Raw genomic sequence first — 16,569 nt, 5'->3', positions numbered from 1 at the left:
ACATAAGGTTGAGGCTATATGATGGCACCATACCAGTGCCAAGAGGACAAATTGCTCAGAGCCCAATGCAATGATGAGAATGAAGATCTGGAGTTCCAGATCATAGACGGCAAGCAAAAACCACTCATCTCAGCCGGAGCAAATCTAAAGCTTGGACTGATAACTCTCAACATACAAAAAAGATAAGCAACATGTCACAGCAAACTAAACCATTGACTGTGGAAAAGATCCTCGAGGAGTACAATGATGTATTTACAGATTTAGGAGCGCTTCCTGAAGAATATCATCTCGAAGTAGATGAGAGGGTAAGACCAATTCAGCATTTGCTGAGGAAAGTTCCAGCTGCCCTCAAGGCCAGCCTGAAAGACAAAATAGAAGAGCTGGAAAAGAAGGGAATAATCAAGAAAGTGATAACTCTTACAGAACGAAGTAACTGCATGGTAGCAGTGAAACAACCTGGAAAGCTGAGAGCATGCATCAATCCAAAGGATCTAAATGAAGCTCTGAAGAGATCTCACTACCCCATGTTCTGCCCTTGGAGGTGGGCACTGAAACAGGAACCAAACAAAATGGCAGGAAGTGCCATTCCAATGTTGCCTGGGCCCCCTGCTGTTTTGTGCAGGAGGGGGAAGATCGAGGACAGCCTTCCCAGCCCAGGCCATTGGAGGCTCTTAAGTGGTCGCAGCCACTTAAGGGCCTCTACTCGCATAAAATTGGCGCAAAGAGGAGGGGCCTGCTGCCTTGGGGAGACACCACCAGGCTGGCGGCCTCCTAGCAGGGTCAAGAGGGGTCCTTCCTTTGGGACAATCCAGACACCACCCCCCGCCCCCACCGAGAGCAACTGCCACGCCATCAGGAAGACAGCTTCATCAACACCCCCCATACCACCCCCTCCCACCTTCCCCAGGGACTGCCTGAATGACCCTGGCGACTCTGACCCACTCACCTGTGCCAGGTCTCCTCCAGTCTTTGGTGCTGCAGGGCCTCCTGCAGTACCTGCATTGGCCATGGCTCTCAGTGGCGCTGCTAGCCTTCCGATTGGCCAGCAGCTCTGCAGGCAAGAGCTTGTCCCTTAAAGGGATGACGTCACAGACTGTGGGCAGTTAATTTCTGCTTCAGGGGTCTGACATAGGGCCAAGACGTTGACTGCACCCCACCCCCAGCCCACCAACAGGGCCTCCGTCACCAGAACAAAATGCAGCCCAATGTGCAAATGGGTCAGCTCAGATAAATAACCTGGTACCATCTTCAATAAATCATCTGGAATACGGTAAGTGGTTAAACAGGATTCAGATATGCATTGCTTGTAAAGCAATTTTGCGACATCCTATGGATGTAATAAGGGACTATATAAATACAAGTGCTTTCTTTAGCACTCTGACATTTCACTTTACACAAACAGCTGGGCACATCAGTTGCATCATATTCCTGAATGCACATTACTATGCAGTAAACTTCATATTTTAATATTGCAAATAGCATTCCACGAACAATACCAGCTATACACATTTCTTGTCCAACCATTGTCCCTCACCCGCACTCAACCTCCCCCAAATTTCTGCTCTCTTGAAGGCACTTGTGCTTTACTGTGATTTCACAGTGACAAAAGTACCAATTTAATCAGCCCATTCTGATTGAGATTCAATTTTAATCTTGTCTCATTGACAATTTTGGATTGATGTTCTAAAATTTGAAAATATTCTTGGGAGTATTGCAATCTTCATGATTCCTTCTACACTTACAGGGTTTGGGAGATAATGAGCTTAGTTTGTTCCCGTTTCCCAGGAAAGAAAACAAGCAGCATATTTACTTTGTACTGTGGATGGAATGTTTTTCAAAATTTTGAAACATATACAATTTACAATACAAAACCAATGCATAATCACATGACATTACTGCTTTACTTGTTTGGGACTGGCTATTTAATGTTGTCACACAGAAAATGACATGCACACAACTGTTAAATACTCCCCGGTGTTTCAGTCACAGCAACTGACGTTTTAATTGTAGAGTACAATCAAAAATAGTTAATCCCGCAAATTGAGAACTGTGTAAAAAGCACACTGCAGATTAAAACTCAGTTGGTTTGCATTTGTGCAAATCATAACTGACTAGAAACATAAAAATATAGAACCACAGAAAAATTACAGCACAGAAGGAGGCCATTCAGCCCGTGCGCCCGCGCCAGCTGAAAAAACTGGTCGCCTAATCTAATCCCACTTTCCAGCACCCGGTCCGTAGCCTTGTCGGCCACAGCACTTCAGGTGCACGTCCAAGTACCTTTTAAAACAATTGAGGGTTTCTGCCTCCACCACTGTTCCCGGCAGTGAATTCCAGATACCCACCATCCCTCTGGGTGAAAACATTTTTCCTCATGTCCCCTCTAATCCTTTGACCAATCACCTTAAATCTGTGCCCCCTGGTAATGGACCTCTGCTAGGGAAAACAGGTCCTTCCTGTCTACTCTATCTAGGCCCTTCATAATTTTGTACACCTCAATTAGGTCACCCCTCAGCCTCCTCTGTTCTAAGGAAAACAACCCTAGCCTATCCAATCTTTTCTCATTGCGGCAACTTTCAAGCCCTGGCAACATTGTTGTAAATCTGCTCTGTACTCTCTCCAGAGCATTTATGCCTTTTCTGTAATGTGGTGACCAGAACTGTAAGCAATACTCCAACTGCAGCCTAACCAGCATTTTATACAGTTCCAGCATCACATCCCTGCTTTTGTATTCTATACCTCGGCCAGTAAAGAAAGGCATTCCATATGCCTTCTTCACCACTCTATCTACCTGTCCTGTTACCTTCAGGGACCTTTGGACATGCACTCCTTCTATCTCCCTCAACATCCTCCCGTTTACTGTGTATCCCCTCACTTTATTTGCCCTCCCCAAATGCATTATCTCATCCTTATTTGGTTTGAATTCCATTTGCCACTTTTCCACCCACTCAACCAAACCATTGATATCCTTCTGGAGTCTATGGCTACCCTCTTCACTATCAACTACACGGCCAATTTTTGTGTCATCTGCAAATTTCCCAATCATGCCTCCCGTATTTAAGTCCAAATCATTAATATATACCACAAACAGCAAGGGACCCAACACTGAACGCTGTGGAATGCCACTGGGAACAGCTTTCCATCCACAAAAACAGCTGTCGACTACTACCCTTTGTTTCCTGGCCATGGGCCAATTCTGGATCCAACCTGCCACATTCCCCTGTATCCCATGGGCTTTCATTTTGCTGACCAGTCTGCCATCCGGGACCTTGTCAAATGCCTTCCTAAAATCCATGTAGACTACATCCACTGCACTTCCCTCACCAATCCTTCTTGTTACTTTCTCAAAAAGCTCAATTAAGTTAGTAAGACATGACCTTCCCTTAACAAATCCATGCTGATTATCCCTGGTTAATCCATGCCTTTCTAAGTGGCAGTTTATCCTATCCCTCAGAATAGATTTTAAGTTTACCCACCGAGGTCAGACTGACTAGCCTATAATTATTTGGCCTATCCCTCGTACCCTTTTTAAACAATGGTACAATGTTCGCAAACCTCCAATTGCCTGGTACCTCTCCTGCATCTAGTAAGGATTTGATGATGATACTCAGCGCATCCGCTATTTCGTTCCTGCCTTCCTTTAACAACCTGGGATGCAATCCATCCGGCCCTGACGATTTATCCACTTTCAAGGATGTCAGACCCTCTAGTACTTCCTCTCTCATTATGCTTATCGTATCTAATATTTCACATTCCTCCTCTTTAACTACAATGTCTACATCAACCCTCTCCTTTGTGAAGACAGAGGCAAAAAACTCATTAAGAACCCTGCCCACATCATCTGCATCCACACACAAGTTCCCTTGTACATCTCTGATTGGCCCTACACTTTCCTTAGTTATCCTCTTGCTCTTAATGTACTGATAAAACATCTTTGGGTTTTCCTTGATTGTACCTGCCAATAATTTTTCATGTCCTCTCTTTGCTTTTCTAATTTATCTTTTTTTAAACTTCACCCCTGCACTTTCTATACTCCTCTTGGCTTTCTGAAGTATTAAGATTTGTATGATCATCATAAGTTTTCTTTTTCTGCTTTAACTTATCCTGTAAACTTCTGAAGAATCAGGCGGCTCTAGATTTGGCAGTACCACCCTTAATCTTTGTGGGGACATGCCTACACTGTGCCTGTTGAATCTCGCTTTTGAATGCCTCCCACTGATTTTCTTTCAAGTAGCTGTATCGAGTCCACTTTCGCCAGGTCACCTCTCAGTTTCTTAAAATTCGTCTTCCCCCAATTTAGAACTCTTACTCCTGTTTTATCTTTGCCCCTTTCCATGCTTATGTCGAAACTAACTGTATTATGGTCACTATCTCCAAAATGGTCACCCACTGTTACTTCCTCCACTTGCCCAGCTTCATTACTGAAGACTAAATCTACAATTGCGCACCTCTTGTTGGGCTTGTTACATGCTGGCTAACAAAGTTCTCGAACGCAGTTCAAGATTTTTGTCTGCTCCATGCCCTTCACACTCTATCCCAGTTGATATTGGGGTAGTTGAAATCCCCAACTATTATTGCCCTATAGTTTTTGCACTCAGAAATTTGCCTACATATTTGTTCTTCTACCTCCCTCTCACTATTTGGGGATCTATAGTACACTCCAGTAGTGTGGCTGCCCCTTTTTTATTTCTGAGCTCCGCCCATATAGACCTATTTGATGATTCATTTAACATATTATCCCTCCTCAAAGCGGTTATTGATTCTTTAACTAATAATGCCACAGCCTCTCCTTTTTTTAATCTCCCTCTCCATCCCGCCTGAAAACGCTATATCCAAGGATGTTGAGTTGCCATTCTTGCCCCTCCTTAAGCCAAGTTTCCGTTATAGCAACAATATCATGTTGCCATTTGTCTATCTGTGCCCTCAGCTCATCGGCTTCATTTACTATACTCCTCGCATTTAAATAAATATTCTTTAGCACTGCCAAATTGCCTGTGCTGCACACTTTTTAACCTTTTCCTCTTCTGTCTTTCAGAGTTGCTCACTAATTTTCTGCCTCCTATTCCCTGCCCTGAAATTGCCCTATCTAAGACTGAGTTCAGGTTCCCATCCCCCTGCCAAGTTAGGTTAAACCATCCCCAACAGCACTCGCAAACCTTCCTGCAAGGATATTTGTCCCAGTCCTGTTCAGGTGCAGACCATCTGGCTTGTACAGGTCCCACCTTCCCCAGAATCAGCAGCCCTCCCTCCTGCACCATCTCTCCAGCCACACATTCATCTGGTGTATTTTCCGATTTCTATACCCACTAGCACGTGGCCTTGGGAGCAATCCAGAGATTACTACCTTTGTGGTCCTGCTTGCTAATCTCACTCCTAACTCCCTAAACTCAGCCTGCAGGGCCTCATCCATCTTTCTTCCTATATCATTGATACCAATGTGGACCAAGAGCTCTGGCTGTGCACCCAGGCCCTGTAGGCACTCCGTGATATGCATGACCCTTGCACCAGGGAGGCAACATACCATCCTGGAATCATGACTGCGACCACAGAAACACCTATCTGTTCCCCTAACTATAGAATCCCCTATCACTATTGCTCTCTTGCCTTTTCTCCTCCCTCCCTGCACAGCTGGGACACCCACGGTGCTCTGGTCATGACTCTCGCTGCACTCTCCAGAGGAACCCTCTCTCCCATAGGTACTCAGAACTGAATACCGATTAGAAAGTGGGATGCCCTCCGGGCACTCCTGCACTACCTGCCTTGACGTTGTCTGTCTGGCAGCCACCTAGTCCCTCTCTGCCTGTGCTCTCTTAAGCTCCGGGGTGACTACCTCCTGAAGCGCGCTATCCACACGGTTCTCTGTCTCACGGATGACACTTGCTGCAGATGCGTTTGTCAAGGACACAAATCAGCTAACTTGAATATTCATTGATCTGCAGAGCAAAAATCTTGATTCAGCCATGTCTGATTTTTAATGCTTGTTGCCCATTTTAAAATTTACAGGTTCACTAGTATGGCCACTAACTCTTACTAATTCAAGGGATGCCCTTCCTTCATGTTCAAGTGTTAGCAGTGTGTAAGCTCACTGTATAACTAAGGGGCATTACAGCCAAATCTGATACGCCATTTTCAGATATCCCTAAATATACAATTCAAATAAAGGACAATAAACAAATCACAACCAGGGAACCTGAATGACTTTTTAATCTTGAATATATCTACTGTCTTTCCTACTCAAAGTTTACTCAGCAACTGAATCCCCTCAGTAAAACAGATAGTTTTGTTATAATTGTTCACCAATAAATATTCCCTCCAAAATCACTCCATGATCTATGATTCTAATTGATGTCAAATTATTTAACTAACACTACCTCAAACAAACACACAGCCAATACATTTGCTGATCAAACTGTTAAAATATAATAAAAACTGCATATTTGTTTTCAGCAAATGCACTGTTAGACCCAATACATCAAACTTTTGGAAATAAACCAAGGATGGATGTCACACATTCCACCTTCGCAACCTGTGGAAACATGCACACTGCAAAATATACAAAGCTAAAAGTTGTCATTTTGGCTCTACTAGTATTCTAGATTTTTGTGAACATAACTGCTCTATAGTTTAAAATTGTTAGAAACTTTCAGCTTGTTCCCTATGGCCTCTCATCCCCACCCCCCGCACCCAAATCTAGGTTAGTTAAGTAAAATTTCTACACTACATACTTTTTTCAACAGATTAATCCGTATTAATAATATTCTTGCAACAATATAAAATGACTAGTTTAGCTTTTATTTCTCTATGCTCCAAACCAGAGCCATGATCACAATTTTAAGTTTTTACAATTACTAAAATACTATAAAATACTTATTTCTCGGATGTTGGACAAAAGGGCAAGTCTGGAGTAAAAACAAACCTTTTGGCAGACTGCAAGATAAGTGGTAAGTAATCGTGTTTCAGGCAGACTTGGGGGTGGAGGGAAGGGGCTGCCTCGGGGTTCTCTCCCCTCCCTCGGGGTTAAGGGGCTGCAGTTGGCTGCTGGATCTGAGCAATTCACTGCCACCCACTAACAACTCAAAGCTACAAATGCCCCCAGGCAAAGGCAGCGGGTCGGCTCCAGCACCAGGACACCAGAAGTACACCGAGGGAAACTACACAGCCCAGAGCCCGGCCGCAACCAAAAACGGTACCGGCGGACTAAACACCAGAACCGCCAGCGGCCATTCCTGACAGCAACTATTTAAAAGTGAAGAGCCGACCGGGCACTGCTCCCAATATCTCACCTGCCCGGAAACAGCAACTCCGACACCCCGGGAGCGGCAGCAAGCTCGCCGTCCGCCGGCTGCGACCCTCTCTCTCCCCCCTCCCCTACTCACCGATCTCCGCACCCGCTGCCATCCTCGCGGCTGCACGAGTCCCTCGCATTCCAATTCCAACTCCAACCGACCCGGCTCGCGCCTGCCAACCACCGCCCAAACCACGCCCTCTCCCTCGTGACGTCGGTCCAATCTCTCATGGAGCAACAGGAAAATGAAGATCCTGGAGCAGAATGATTATCACCACAAGTCCAACAGCAGCTCGTGTTTATATCATAAAGCACCTTTCAGGTAGTTTAAATAAATCTCCAAGGTGCGTTATTAATCATCTTGCTCATAGACAGTCCCTCGGGATGGAGGATAATATCACAGAATGGTTACAGCACAGAAGGAGGCCATTCGGCCCGTCATGTCTGTGCTGGCTTTGGGAAGGAGACATTCGCCTAGTACCTTCCTCCGCCTTCTCTCTGGAGCCTTGCACATTCTTCTTTCAGAGTGACTCCTGACAACGCTGCGGCCCGCCGATGTCATCAAAGCACTCCAAGCTGCGCACACGCACAAACGGTCTCCTGCTCTCAGTGAGATGCTGCGCATACACAGCCTACGCCTTGCCAGGACTAATTGGTGCATGCGCGGGAAAGCGTCATCACGTAACACCAACATCATCGAGGCGGCTGAATGGGGCACTTTGAGGCTGGAGCTCGATCCCCGCCACACGCTCCCCCCAACTCAGCTACACGCTCCTCCTGCCCACTTCTCCCCCACTCAGCTACTCTCTCCCACCCCACTGGCTGCTCTCCTCCCTCAGCCATTCGCTCCAGGCCTCGACGCTTTCTCTCTCTCTCTCCCCCACCTTCAGCCATTCGATCCAGATGCCGCCACCGTTCCCCCCCCAAACCCCTCGGACGATTGTTCCCCATTCTTCGCTTCCTACCACCCCGCTTTCTGGCCGCTCACTCCCCACATCCGCACCCTTTTCCATTTACCTGCTGGATCCAGTTTGCTTGCTTCACCAGTCCCCTGCGATCGCACTCTGGCCACCCCTGACCTCCGACCCTTCAGATCTCCCCGCACTGACCCTTTGGATCTTCTCCACAACTGTTCTAATTTTCGCACAAGGCCTCCGATCTTCCCTAACACACCTCTGATCTCCTCCACAAGCATTTCAATCTCCCACCGACGCTTCTGATCTCCCCCTGCCAAGATTCTTCTGATTTCCCCGACCCTTCTGATCTCCCCCCAACCCTTCTGATCTCCTCCACAAGGGTTTCAATCTCCCCCTGATTCTTCTGATCTCACCGGCCCCTTCTGATTTCCCCCCAATCCTTCAGATCTCCCTCCCACTAATTCTTCTGATCTCCCCCTGACCCTGCTGATCTCCCCCCAACTCTTCTGATCTCCCCCACGGCTCTTCCAATCCACCCCCTCCCACACTGAGACCTCCAATCTCTCACTCCCTCCCTCCCAACTCTCCACTCCTTGACTGTGACCTAATACTCAAGGCCTGTACACCCGACAGCCTGGCTGCAACAAGGAAATGGAAACAAAAAGTGCCAATCAGGCTCTGCCATTAAAGTTCTTTCAGGTTTGTCAACCTCAAGGCAGCAACTCCAGCCCCCAACACCCTCCCTTCCTGCCTCCGCGTTAATATCCAGCCCTTTCTCTCTCATGTACTTATCTAGCTTCCCCTTAAATGTGCCTATGTTACACACCTCAACTACTCAAGTAGTTCCACAGTAACAAGTTCCACATTCTCACTGCTCTCTGAGTCAAGAATTTCTCCTGAATTCCCTACTGGATTTATTAGTGCCTATTGTATATTTATGGCCCCTAATTTTGTACTCTCCCCATAATTGGAAACATCTTCTCTACGTCTAGCCTATTTACTTCATTAAGAATTTTTTTAAACAATGCACTGATGTACCAATCACCTCAGAAGGTCCCAAAGGTGATTCTTGCTCTGTGTTGTGCTACCTATTCTCCATCGGATGGTGGGAAGTGAGTTACAATTTTCTTCAGCCCTTCTTGCTTTGTGGGTGGGAGGGAAAGAGAGCCATAGGGCTGGATTTTGGAGATGGGCTGGGAGGTGGGGGGCACACAAAATGGCATGAGGTGGCATGCCTGATGTCCTGTTCCCATGCTATTTTGCCCACAGTAGGCACTGTGGTGGATGGAAAGTTCACTGGGAAGCCAATTAAGTCACTTAAGTTGTCCATTAAGGGCCATTTAAGGGCCAACTCCTGCCTCTGCTTCCATTTAGCCAACATTGGAGGGGCCTGCCACCAAGTGAGACCTCACGACCTCCAAGTGGGCTCAGGACAAGTCCCTCCTCTGGGGGCCATCCATGGCCCAAAACACTACCCCCCCCCCACAGGGCGGCAAAGACCCACTTTCACCAGCACCCCATCCCCCATCCCCTTGCCGGGGTCTGCTTACCTGGCCCAAGCGACCCAGACCCCACTTAACCTTGGTCTGAGGGACTTCTCCATCTTCGCTGCTCTGGGTGTTCTGCAATACCAGCAGTGACCATCGCTCCCAATGATACTACTGGCACTGCTGAGCTGCTGGCTCTTTGATTGGCCAACAGTTCTTGGGGTGGTATTTTGTCCCTTGAAGGGAACAGCATCTCAAACAGCGGGCAGTTATTTGAATTAGGCTGAGGGTCCAATGGAGGGCCTTCCGGCCCATTGACGGGACCCCATTTCCAATATAAAATTCAGCCCATAGTTTCTGCTGTTGATTACTATCTGATGAACCCTGTTCAAAGTCCATGGGGGAGAAATTAGTTTGCATAGCACCATTTCTAGCGGAGCTACACAAACTTACCTCAATCCCCGGGGCATGCCATGCCGCCAGCCTCTGCCTGCGTGGCGTCATAGCATTCTTCAATGGAGAGCGCCATGTGGATTGCACAGGTAATGGCCCGTGGCACTGCCTACCCTGGGGAATCGAGGTAAATCTGTGAGAAGCAACGTTATGCGAACACATTTCTCCCTCCATGTGTGAACATCAGCTGAACTCAACTGTGATGCACCCCTGCAGCCAAAACGTCTGTTGTCTCAGCTCACAAACTGAGCAATGGCCATTTGGAAGGAGGGAAAGCAGGGAGCTGCAGCAGGTGTCTTTGAAACCATAATTAAGCAAGGAACGAACATCTTGAAGAAGGGGGAGAAAGGTAAAAACAGAGTGATGAATAAATACTCAGTAATTCTGATTGGCACCCCATTTACCACCTTCAACATTCACTCCCTCCACCACCAACGCACAGTGGCAGCAGTGTGTACCATCTACAAGATGCACTGCAACAACTCACCAAGACTCATTTGACAGCACCTTCCAAACCCGCGACCTCTACCACTTAGAAGGACATGGGCAGCAGATGCATGGGAACACCACCACCTGCAAGTTCCCCTCCAAGTCACACACCATCCTGACTTGGAACTATATCTCCGTTCCTTTACATGTTGCTGGGTCAAAATCCTGGAACTCCCTTCCGAACAGCACTGTTGGTGCACCTACACCACAAAGACTGCAGCGGTTCAAGAAGGCAGCTCATCACCAACTTTGCAAGGGAAATTAAGAATGGGCAATGAATGCTGGCCTAACCAGTGATGCCCACATTCCACGAACAAATAAAAGAAACTCTGCTACCCATATCCAAACTCACACCCAGTCTGATTCACCCTTTGCTTGCTGAATGACATTGGCTCCCAAGCAATGCCTTGATTTTAAAATTTTCATTCCTGTTTTCAAATTCCTCCATGTCCTTGCCTCTTTCTATCATCCTCCAACCCTATAATCCTCAGCAATATCTGCATTCCTCCAATTCTAGCCTTTTGCAATCCCTGATTTCAATTATTCCACCATTAGTGGCCATGCTTTATGCTGTCCAGGCACTAAGCCCTGGAATTCCATTCCTAAACTTCTCCAGTTCTCAACCTCTCTTCCTCCTTTAGGATGTTCCTTAAAACTTACCTCTTTCAACAAGCTTTTTGTCATCTGCCCTAATATCTCCTTATGTGGCTTGGTATCAAATTTTGTTTGACCACGCTTCTGTGAAGCACCTTGAGATGTTTTACTATATTATAGGTGCTACATAAAATCAAGTTGTTGTTGTGGTTGTCCTGATCAACCTTATCTCTCAATCAACATCTAAAACATATGATCTGATCATTTATTTCATTATTGCTTGTGACACCTTGCTGTGCACAGATTGGCTGCCACATTTCCTACATTACAACAGTGACTACACTAGTTGTAACACGCTTTGGGATTTCCTGAAGTCATGGAAAGTGCAAGTTTGTTTGTTCTTTCCTTCTTTTTTCTTTATTTATATATAAGCCAGGTGTTACTTGCTAGGAGTCACTTATTCAAGATTTTGCATTTAGCACACATCTGAGGCATCGCACCTTAAAATATGGCACCTCCAAAGCATCATATCTTAAAAACGTTGCACATTTATCGTGCAAACATTTAACTTGGGTTAAATTATCACTAACTATTAAGTTAACAATCAAATATTCAATTTACTAAATATGATCAATCAAAATAATCTCCAGGCAGGCAGCAAAAGTACCAACGAGGAACAGGTAACCAGATAAAAACCATGCACTAAATTTCCTCATTTTTTTCAAAGCTTCTATCCATGAACCAGGAAATACCATAAAATTGACCAATCAAATCATTCAATAAAATTATTAGAATAATCATGTAGATTTCTGAAGAATGGGATATATATGTTACAAGTCTTGCATCTAGCAAGCATTCATCACCCATCAAGGTGTCACATTTTTATTTAAAAAAGAGGGTTAATAATCTCCTGATGGTTTTTCTGACCTTGGAAGCCTGATCTTTTCCAAACAGCAGATTCCAGAAAGTTATATACAATTCCCAACCCACAGAAAATACTCTCAGAAATTAGTCTTTAATTGATAGCAAGATTTGCCTACCTGGAGCACTTCCCCACAAGGAGTACCTACAATGGCTGTAAACAGAGCAAACAAGTTAAACAAGCAGCTCAGCAGCCAAATATCACGATTATTATTAAGAAAATCAAGACTACAATTTATAACACAGGAAACATGGAAAGCTGAGATATTAACCAGAAATTTTTTCAACTTTCCCATAAAACACAAGAACACAAGAAATAGGAGCAGAAGTATTCAGAAAGTAAGGAGGCATGGAATACAGGGAAATTTGGCTGTCTGGATACAGAATTGGCTGGCCCATAGAAGACAGAGGGTGGTAGTAGATGGAAAGTATTCAGCCTGGAGCTCGGTGACCAGTGGTGTTCCGCAGGGATCTGTTCTGGGACCTCTGCTCTTTGTGATTTTTATAAATGACTTGGATGAGGAAGTGGAAGGCTGGGTTAGTAAGTTTGCCGATGACACAAAGGTTGCTGGAGCTGTGGATAGTGTGGAGGTCTGTTGTAGGTTGCAACGGGACATTGACAGGATGCAGAGCTGGGCTGAGAAGTGGCAGATGGAGCTCAACCTGGAAAAGTGTGAAGTGATTCATTTTGGAAGGTCGAATTTGAATGCAGAATACAGGCTTAAAGACAGGATTCTTGGCAGTGTGGAGGAACAGAGGGATCTTGGGGTCCACGTCCATAGATCCCTCAAAGTTGCCACCCAAGTTGATAGGGTTGTTAAGAAGGCGTATGGGGTGTTGGCTTTCATTAACAGGGGGATTGAGTTTAAGAGCCGCGAGGTTATGCTGCAGCTCTATAAAGCCCTGGTTAGACCACGCTTGGAATATTGTGTTCAGTTCTGGTCGCCTCATTATAGGAAGGATGTGGAAGCTTTAGAGAGGGTGCAGAGGAGATTTACCAGGATGCTGCCTGGACTGGAGGGCATGTCTTATGAAGAAAGGTTGAGGGAGCTAGGGCTTTTCTCATTGGAGCGAAGAAGGATGAGAGGTGACTTGATAGAGGTGTACAAGATGATGCGAGGCATAGATAGAGTGGATAGCCAGAGACTTTTTCCCAGGGCGGAAAGGACTATCACCAGGGGGCATAATTTTAAGGTGATTGGAGGAAGGTTTCGGGGAGATGTCAGAGGTAGGTTCTTTACACAGAGAGTGGTGGGTGCGTGGAATGCACTGCCAGCGGTGGTAGTAGAAGCAGATACATTAGGGACATTTAAGCGACTCTTGGATGATAGTAGAATGAAGGGTATGTAGGTAGTTTGATCTTAGAGTAGGTTAAAGGTTCGGCACAACATCGTGGGCCGAAGGGCCTGTACTGTGCTGTACTGTTCTATGTTCTAAGTAGACCATATGGCCCATCGAGCCTGCTCCGCCATTCAATGCGATCATGGCTGATCTTGGGCTTCAATTCTACTTTCCTGCCTGCTCCCCTTGTCCCTTAATTCCCTGCAAGACCAAAAATCTATCTATCCCAGCCTTAAATGTATTCAATGATGGAGCATCCACAACCCTCTGGGGTAGAGAATTCCAAAGATTCACAACGCTTGGAGTGAAGTAATTTCTCCTCATCTCAGTCCTGAATGATTGACCCCTTATCCTGAGACTGTGTCCCCGTGTTCTAGATTCCCTGACCAGTGGGAACAATCTGTTAGCTTCTACCCTATCAAGCCCTTTCAGAATCTTGTATGTCTCAATTAGATTGCCTCTCATTCTTCTAAACTCCAGAGAATATAAGCCCAATTTACTTAGCCCCTGATCATAGGACAACCCCCTCATCTCAGGGATCAATTTAGTAAATCTTCGCTGCACTGCTTCCAGTGCAAGTGTATCCTTTCTTAAATGTGGAGACCAAAACTGCACACAGTATTCCAGGTGCGGTCTCACCAAAGCCCTGTACCATTTTAGTAAGACTTCTTTATTTCTGTACTCCAATCCCCTTGCAATAAAGGCCAACATGCCATTTTCCTTCCTAACAGCCTACTGCACCTGCATGTTAACTTTGTGCGTCCTTGTACAAGTACCCACAAGTCTCTCTGAACATCAACACTTAGCAGTCTCACACCTTTTGAAAAATATTCTGCATTTCTATTTTTACGACCAAAGTGAACAACTTCACACTTCCCTACATTATACTATATTTGCCATCTTATTGCCCACTCACTTAACCTATCTATATCGCTTTGCAGCCTCTCTACATCCTCCCCCCAACTTACCTTTCCACTGAGTTTTGTATCATCAGCAAACTTGGATACATTATTCTCTGTCTGTTCATCCAAGTGTTACGACCAGGTGAGAAATGTGTACAGGGGTCTCTTACTATCCTCACCTGGTCTTATTGTTATAGGGTTTATTTTTAAACACACTGTATTTTGAGCTCCCTTTTTGTGAATCCTCACAACTTTTCAATTATAAGACAAAGAAATGATCACAAACAGGCTTTCTTTCGTTTAAAGAAGAAAGATGAAATTTATTCAACCTTAAACTTAAACTCTAATGCAGTTAACGCCTACAGATATACGACGCGCCCATGCTAGTATGTACACGTGATACACATATGCAAATAGGGACAGGAAAGAGCAGAAGAAAAGATAAGCTGTACAGTTTGAGGCAATATCTTGTTAATGTTTCTAGTGCTTGCTGTAGTCCTTGATTAAAGATATGGTCTTGCGTTTTGTTGGGGCCCAGTATTCTTTGTAAACCTTGTTCACGAAGGAGATTTTTTTCTCTCTCTGAGTTTACGTGTCTTCACAAGATTCGGTTCCGTGGGAAAGAGATGGAGGCAGGCAGGCAGGAAAGGAAATGTTCTCAGTCCATGAGCACACGGCGTTCTGAGTTCAAAATCTGTTTTTCCAGTTTAAAATTCCCCTAGTTGGCCAGCAGGTGATCACATGACCGACTGGTTTGACCAGGTCTCTTTCTGTGTATTGGGGGCAGGGACTGACTCCCTTTGTTTCCACACTGTCTGGTACTATGCAAATGTCCTTCCAATCAGGAACTTGCAATTTTTAAGTTTTAATGTTCATGTGGCAAAATAATGTGTGCCTCAGTGTTGGCAGATGTGGTGGGGGGGGGGGGGGGGGGGGGGTGGAGTTGCCTGACACAAGTCATTAATGTAGAGTGTAAATAGCTGAGGCCCCAGCACTGATCCTTGTGGAAGCCTACTATTCACTGCCTGCCAACTTGAAAATGCACCATTTATGCTCATTCTCTGCTTCCTATCTGTTAACCAATCCTCTATCCATGCTAATATATTACTCCCAAAACCATGAGCCTTTATCTTGCCTATTAATTTTTTATGTGGCACCTTATCGAATACCTTTTGAAAATCCAGGTATACTACATCTACTGGTTCCCCTTTATCTACCCTACTAGTTACATCATCAAAAAAACTCTAATAAATTTGTCAAACAGGATGTCCCTTTAGTAAAACCATGTATGGATTGTTCTAATCATACTATGCTTTTCCAAGTGCAATGTTAAGACTTGCTTAATAATAGTTTCCAGCATCTTCCCAATGACTAATGTTAGGCTAACTGGCCTGTAGTTCCCTGTTTTCTCTCTACCTCCTTTCTTGAAAAGTGCCATAACATTTGCCAACTTCCAACCTGATAGGACCATTCCTGAATCTAAGGAATTCTGGAAAATTATAGCCAACACATCCACTATCTCTGCAGCTATCTCTTTTAGAACCCTAGGATGTAGGCTATCTGGTCCCAGGGACTTGTCAGATTTTAGTCCCTCATGTTTTTCCAATACTTTTTCTCGACTGATATCAATATCCTTAATTTCCTCACTCTTTTTAGCCCCTAGGTTACTGTTTATTTCTGGTATGGAACTTGTGTCTTCTACTGTGAAGACAAACACAAAATACTTGTTCAATGTCTCTGCCATTTCCTCATTCCCCAAGATGATTTCTCCTGTCTCTGCCTCTAATGGTCCAACGTCTACTTTAGCTACTTTCTTCCTTTTTATGTGCTTATAAAAGCTCTTACAATCTGTTTTTATATGGCTGGTCAGTTTACTCTCATTCTATTTCTTACCTTTTTACCAACTTTTTGGTGACCCTTTGCTGGTTTCTAAAACACCCACAATCCTCAGACTTGCTACGATTTTTTGCAACATTGTAAGCCTCTTCTTTTAGTCTAATACTCTCCTTAACTTCCTGAGTGACCACAGATGGGTCTTTCTGGACGAGATTTTGTTTTTGAATGGAATGTACTTTTGTTGAACCCTTTGAAAGCTTCCAACTGTTCATTTACTGCCATACCTTCCAGTCTATTTACCCAATTAACCTTAGCCAGTTCTTCCCTCATACTTTGGTAATTGG

General features: G+C 45.1%; 1 protein-coding gene across 1 annotated transcript in view; it reads right to left on the bottom strand.

The window, feature by feature from the left end:
• Positions 1–7,479, bottom strand: part of LOC137345698 (RELT-like protein 1) — an 88,353-nt gene extending 80,874 nt beyond the window's left edge. Inside the window, exon 1 of the mRNA XM_068008996.1 lies at positions 7,377–7,479. Within this exon, the coding sequence (XP_067865097.1) occupies positions 7,377–7,425 (49 nt within the window). The 5' untranslated portion in view covers positions 7,426–7,479. The remainder of the gene's footprint in view (positions 1–7,376) is intronic.
• Between the last annotated feature and the right edge of the window lie 9,090 nt (positions 7,480–16,569).

The sequence above is a fragment of the Heterodontus francisci genome, chromosome 1, assembly GCF_036365525.1.
Source record: "Heterodontus francisci isolate sHetFra1 chromosome 1, sHetFra1.hap1, whole genome shotgun sequence".
NCBI classification, from domain to species: Eukaryota; Metazoa; Chordata; class Chondrichthyes; order Heterodontiformes; family Heterodontidae; genus Heterodontus; species Heterodontus francisci.
The sequence above is the reverse complement of the archived record's forward strand: the minus strand, read 5'-3'. Positions and strand labels throughout refer to the sequence as shown.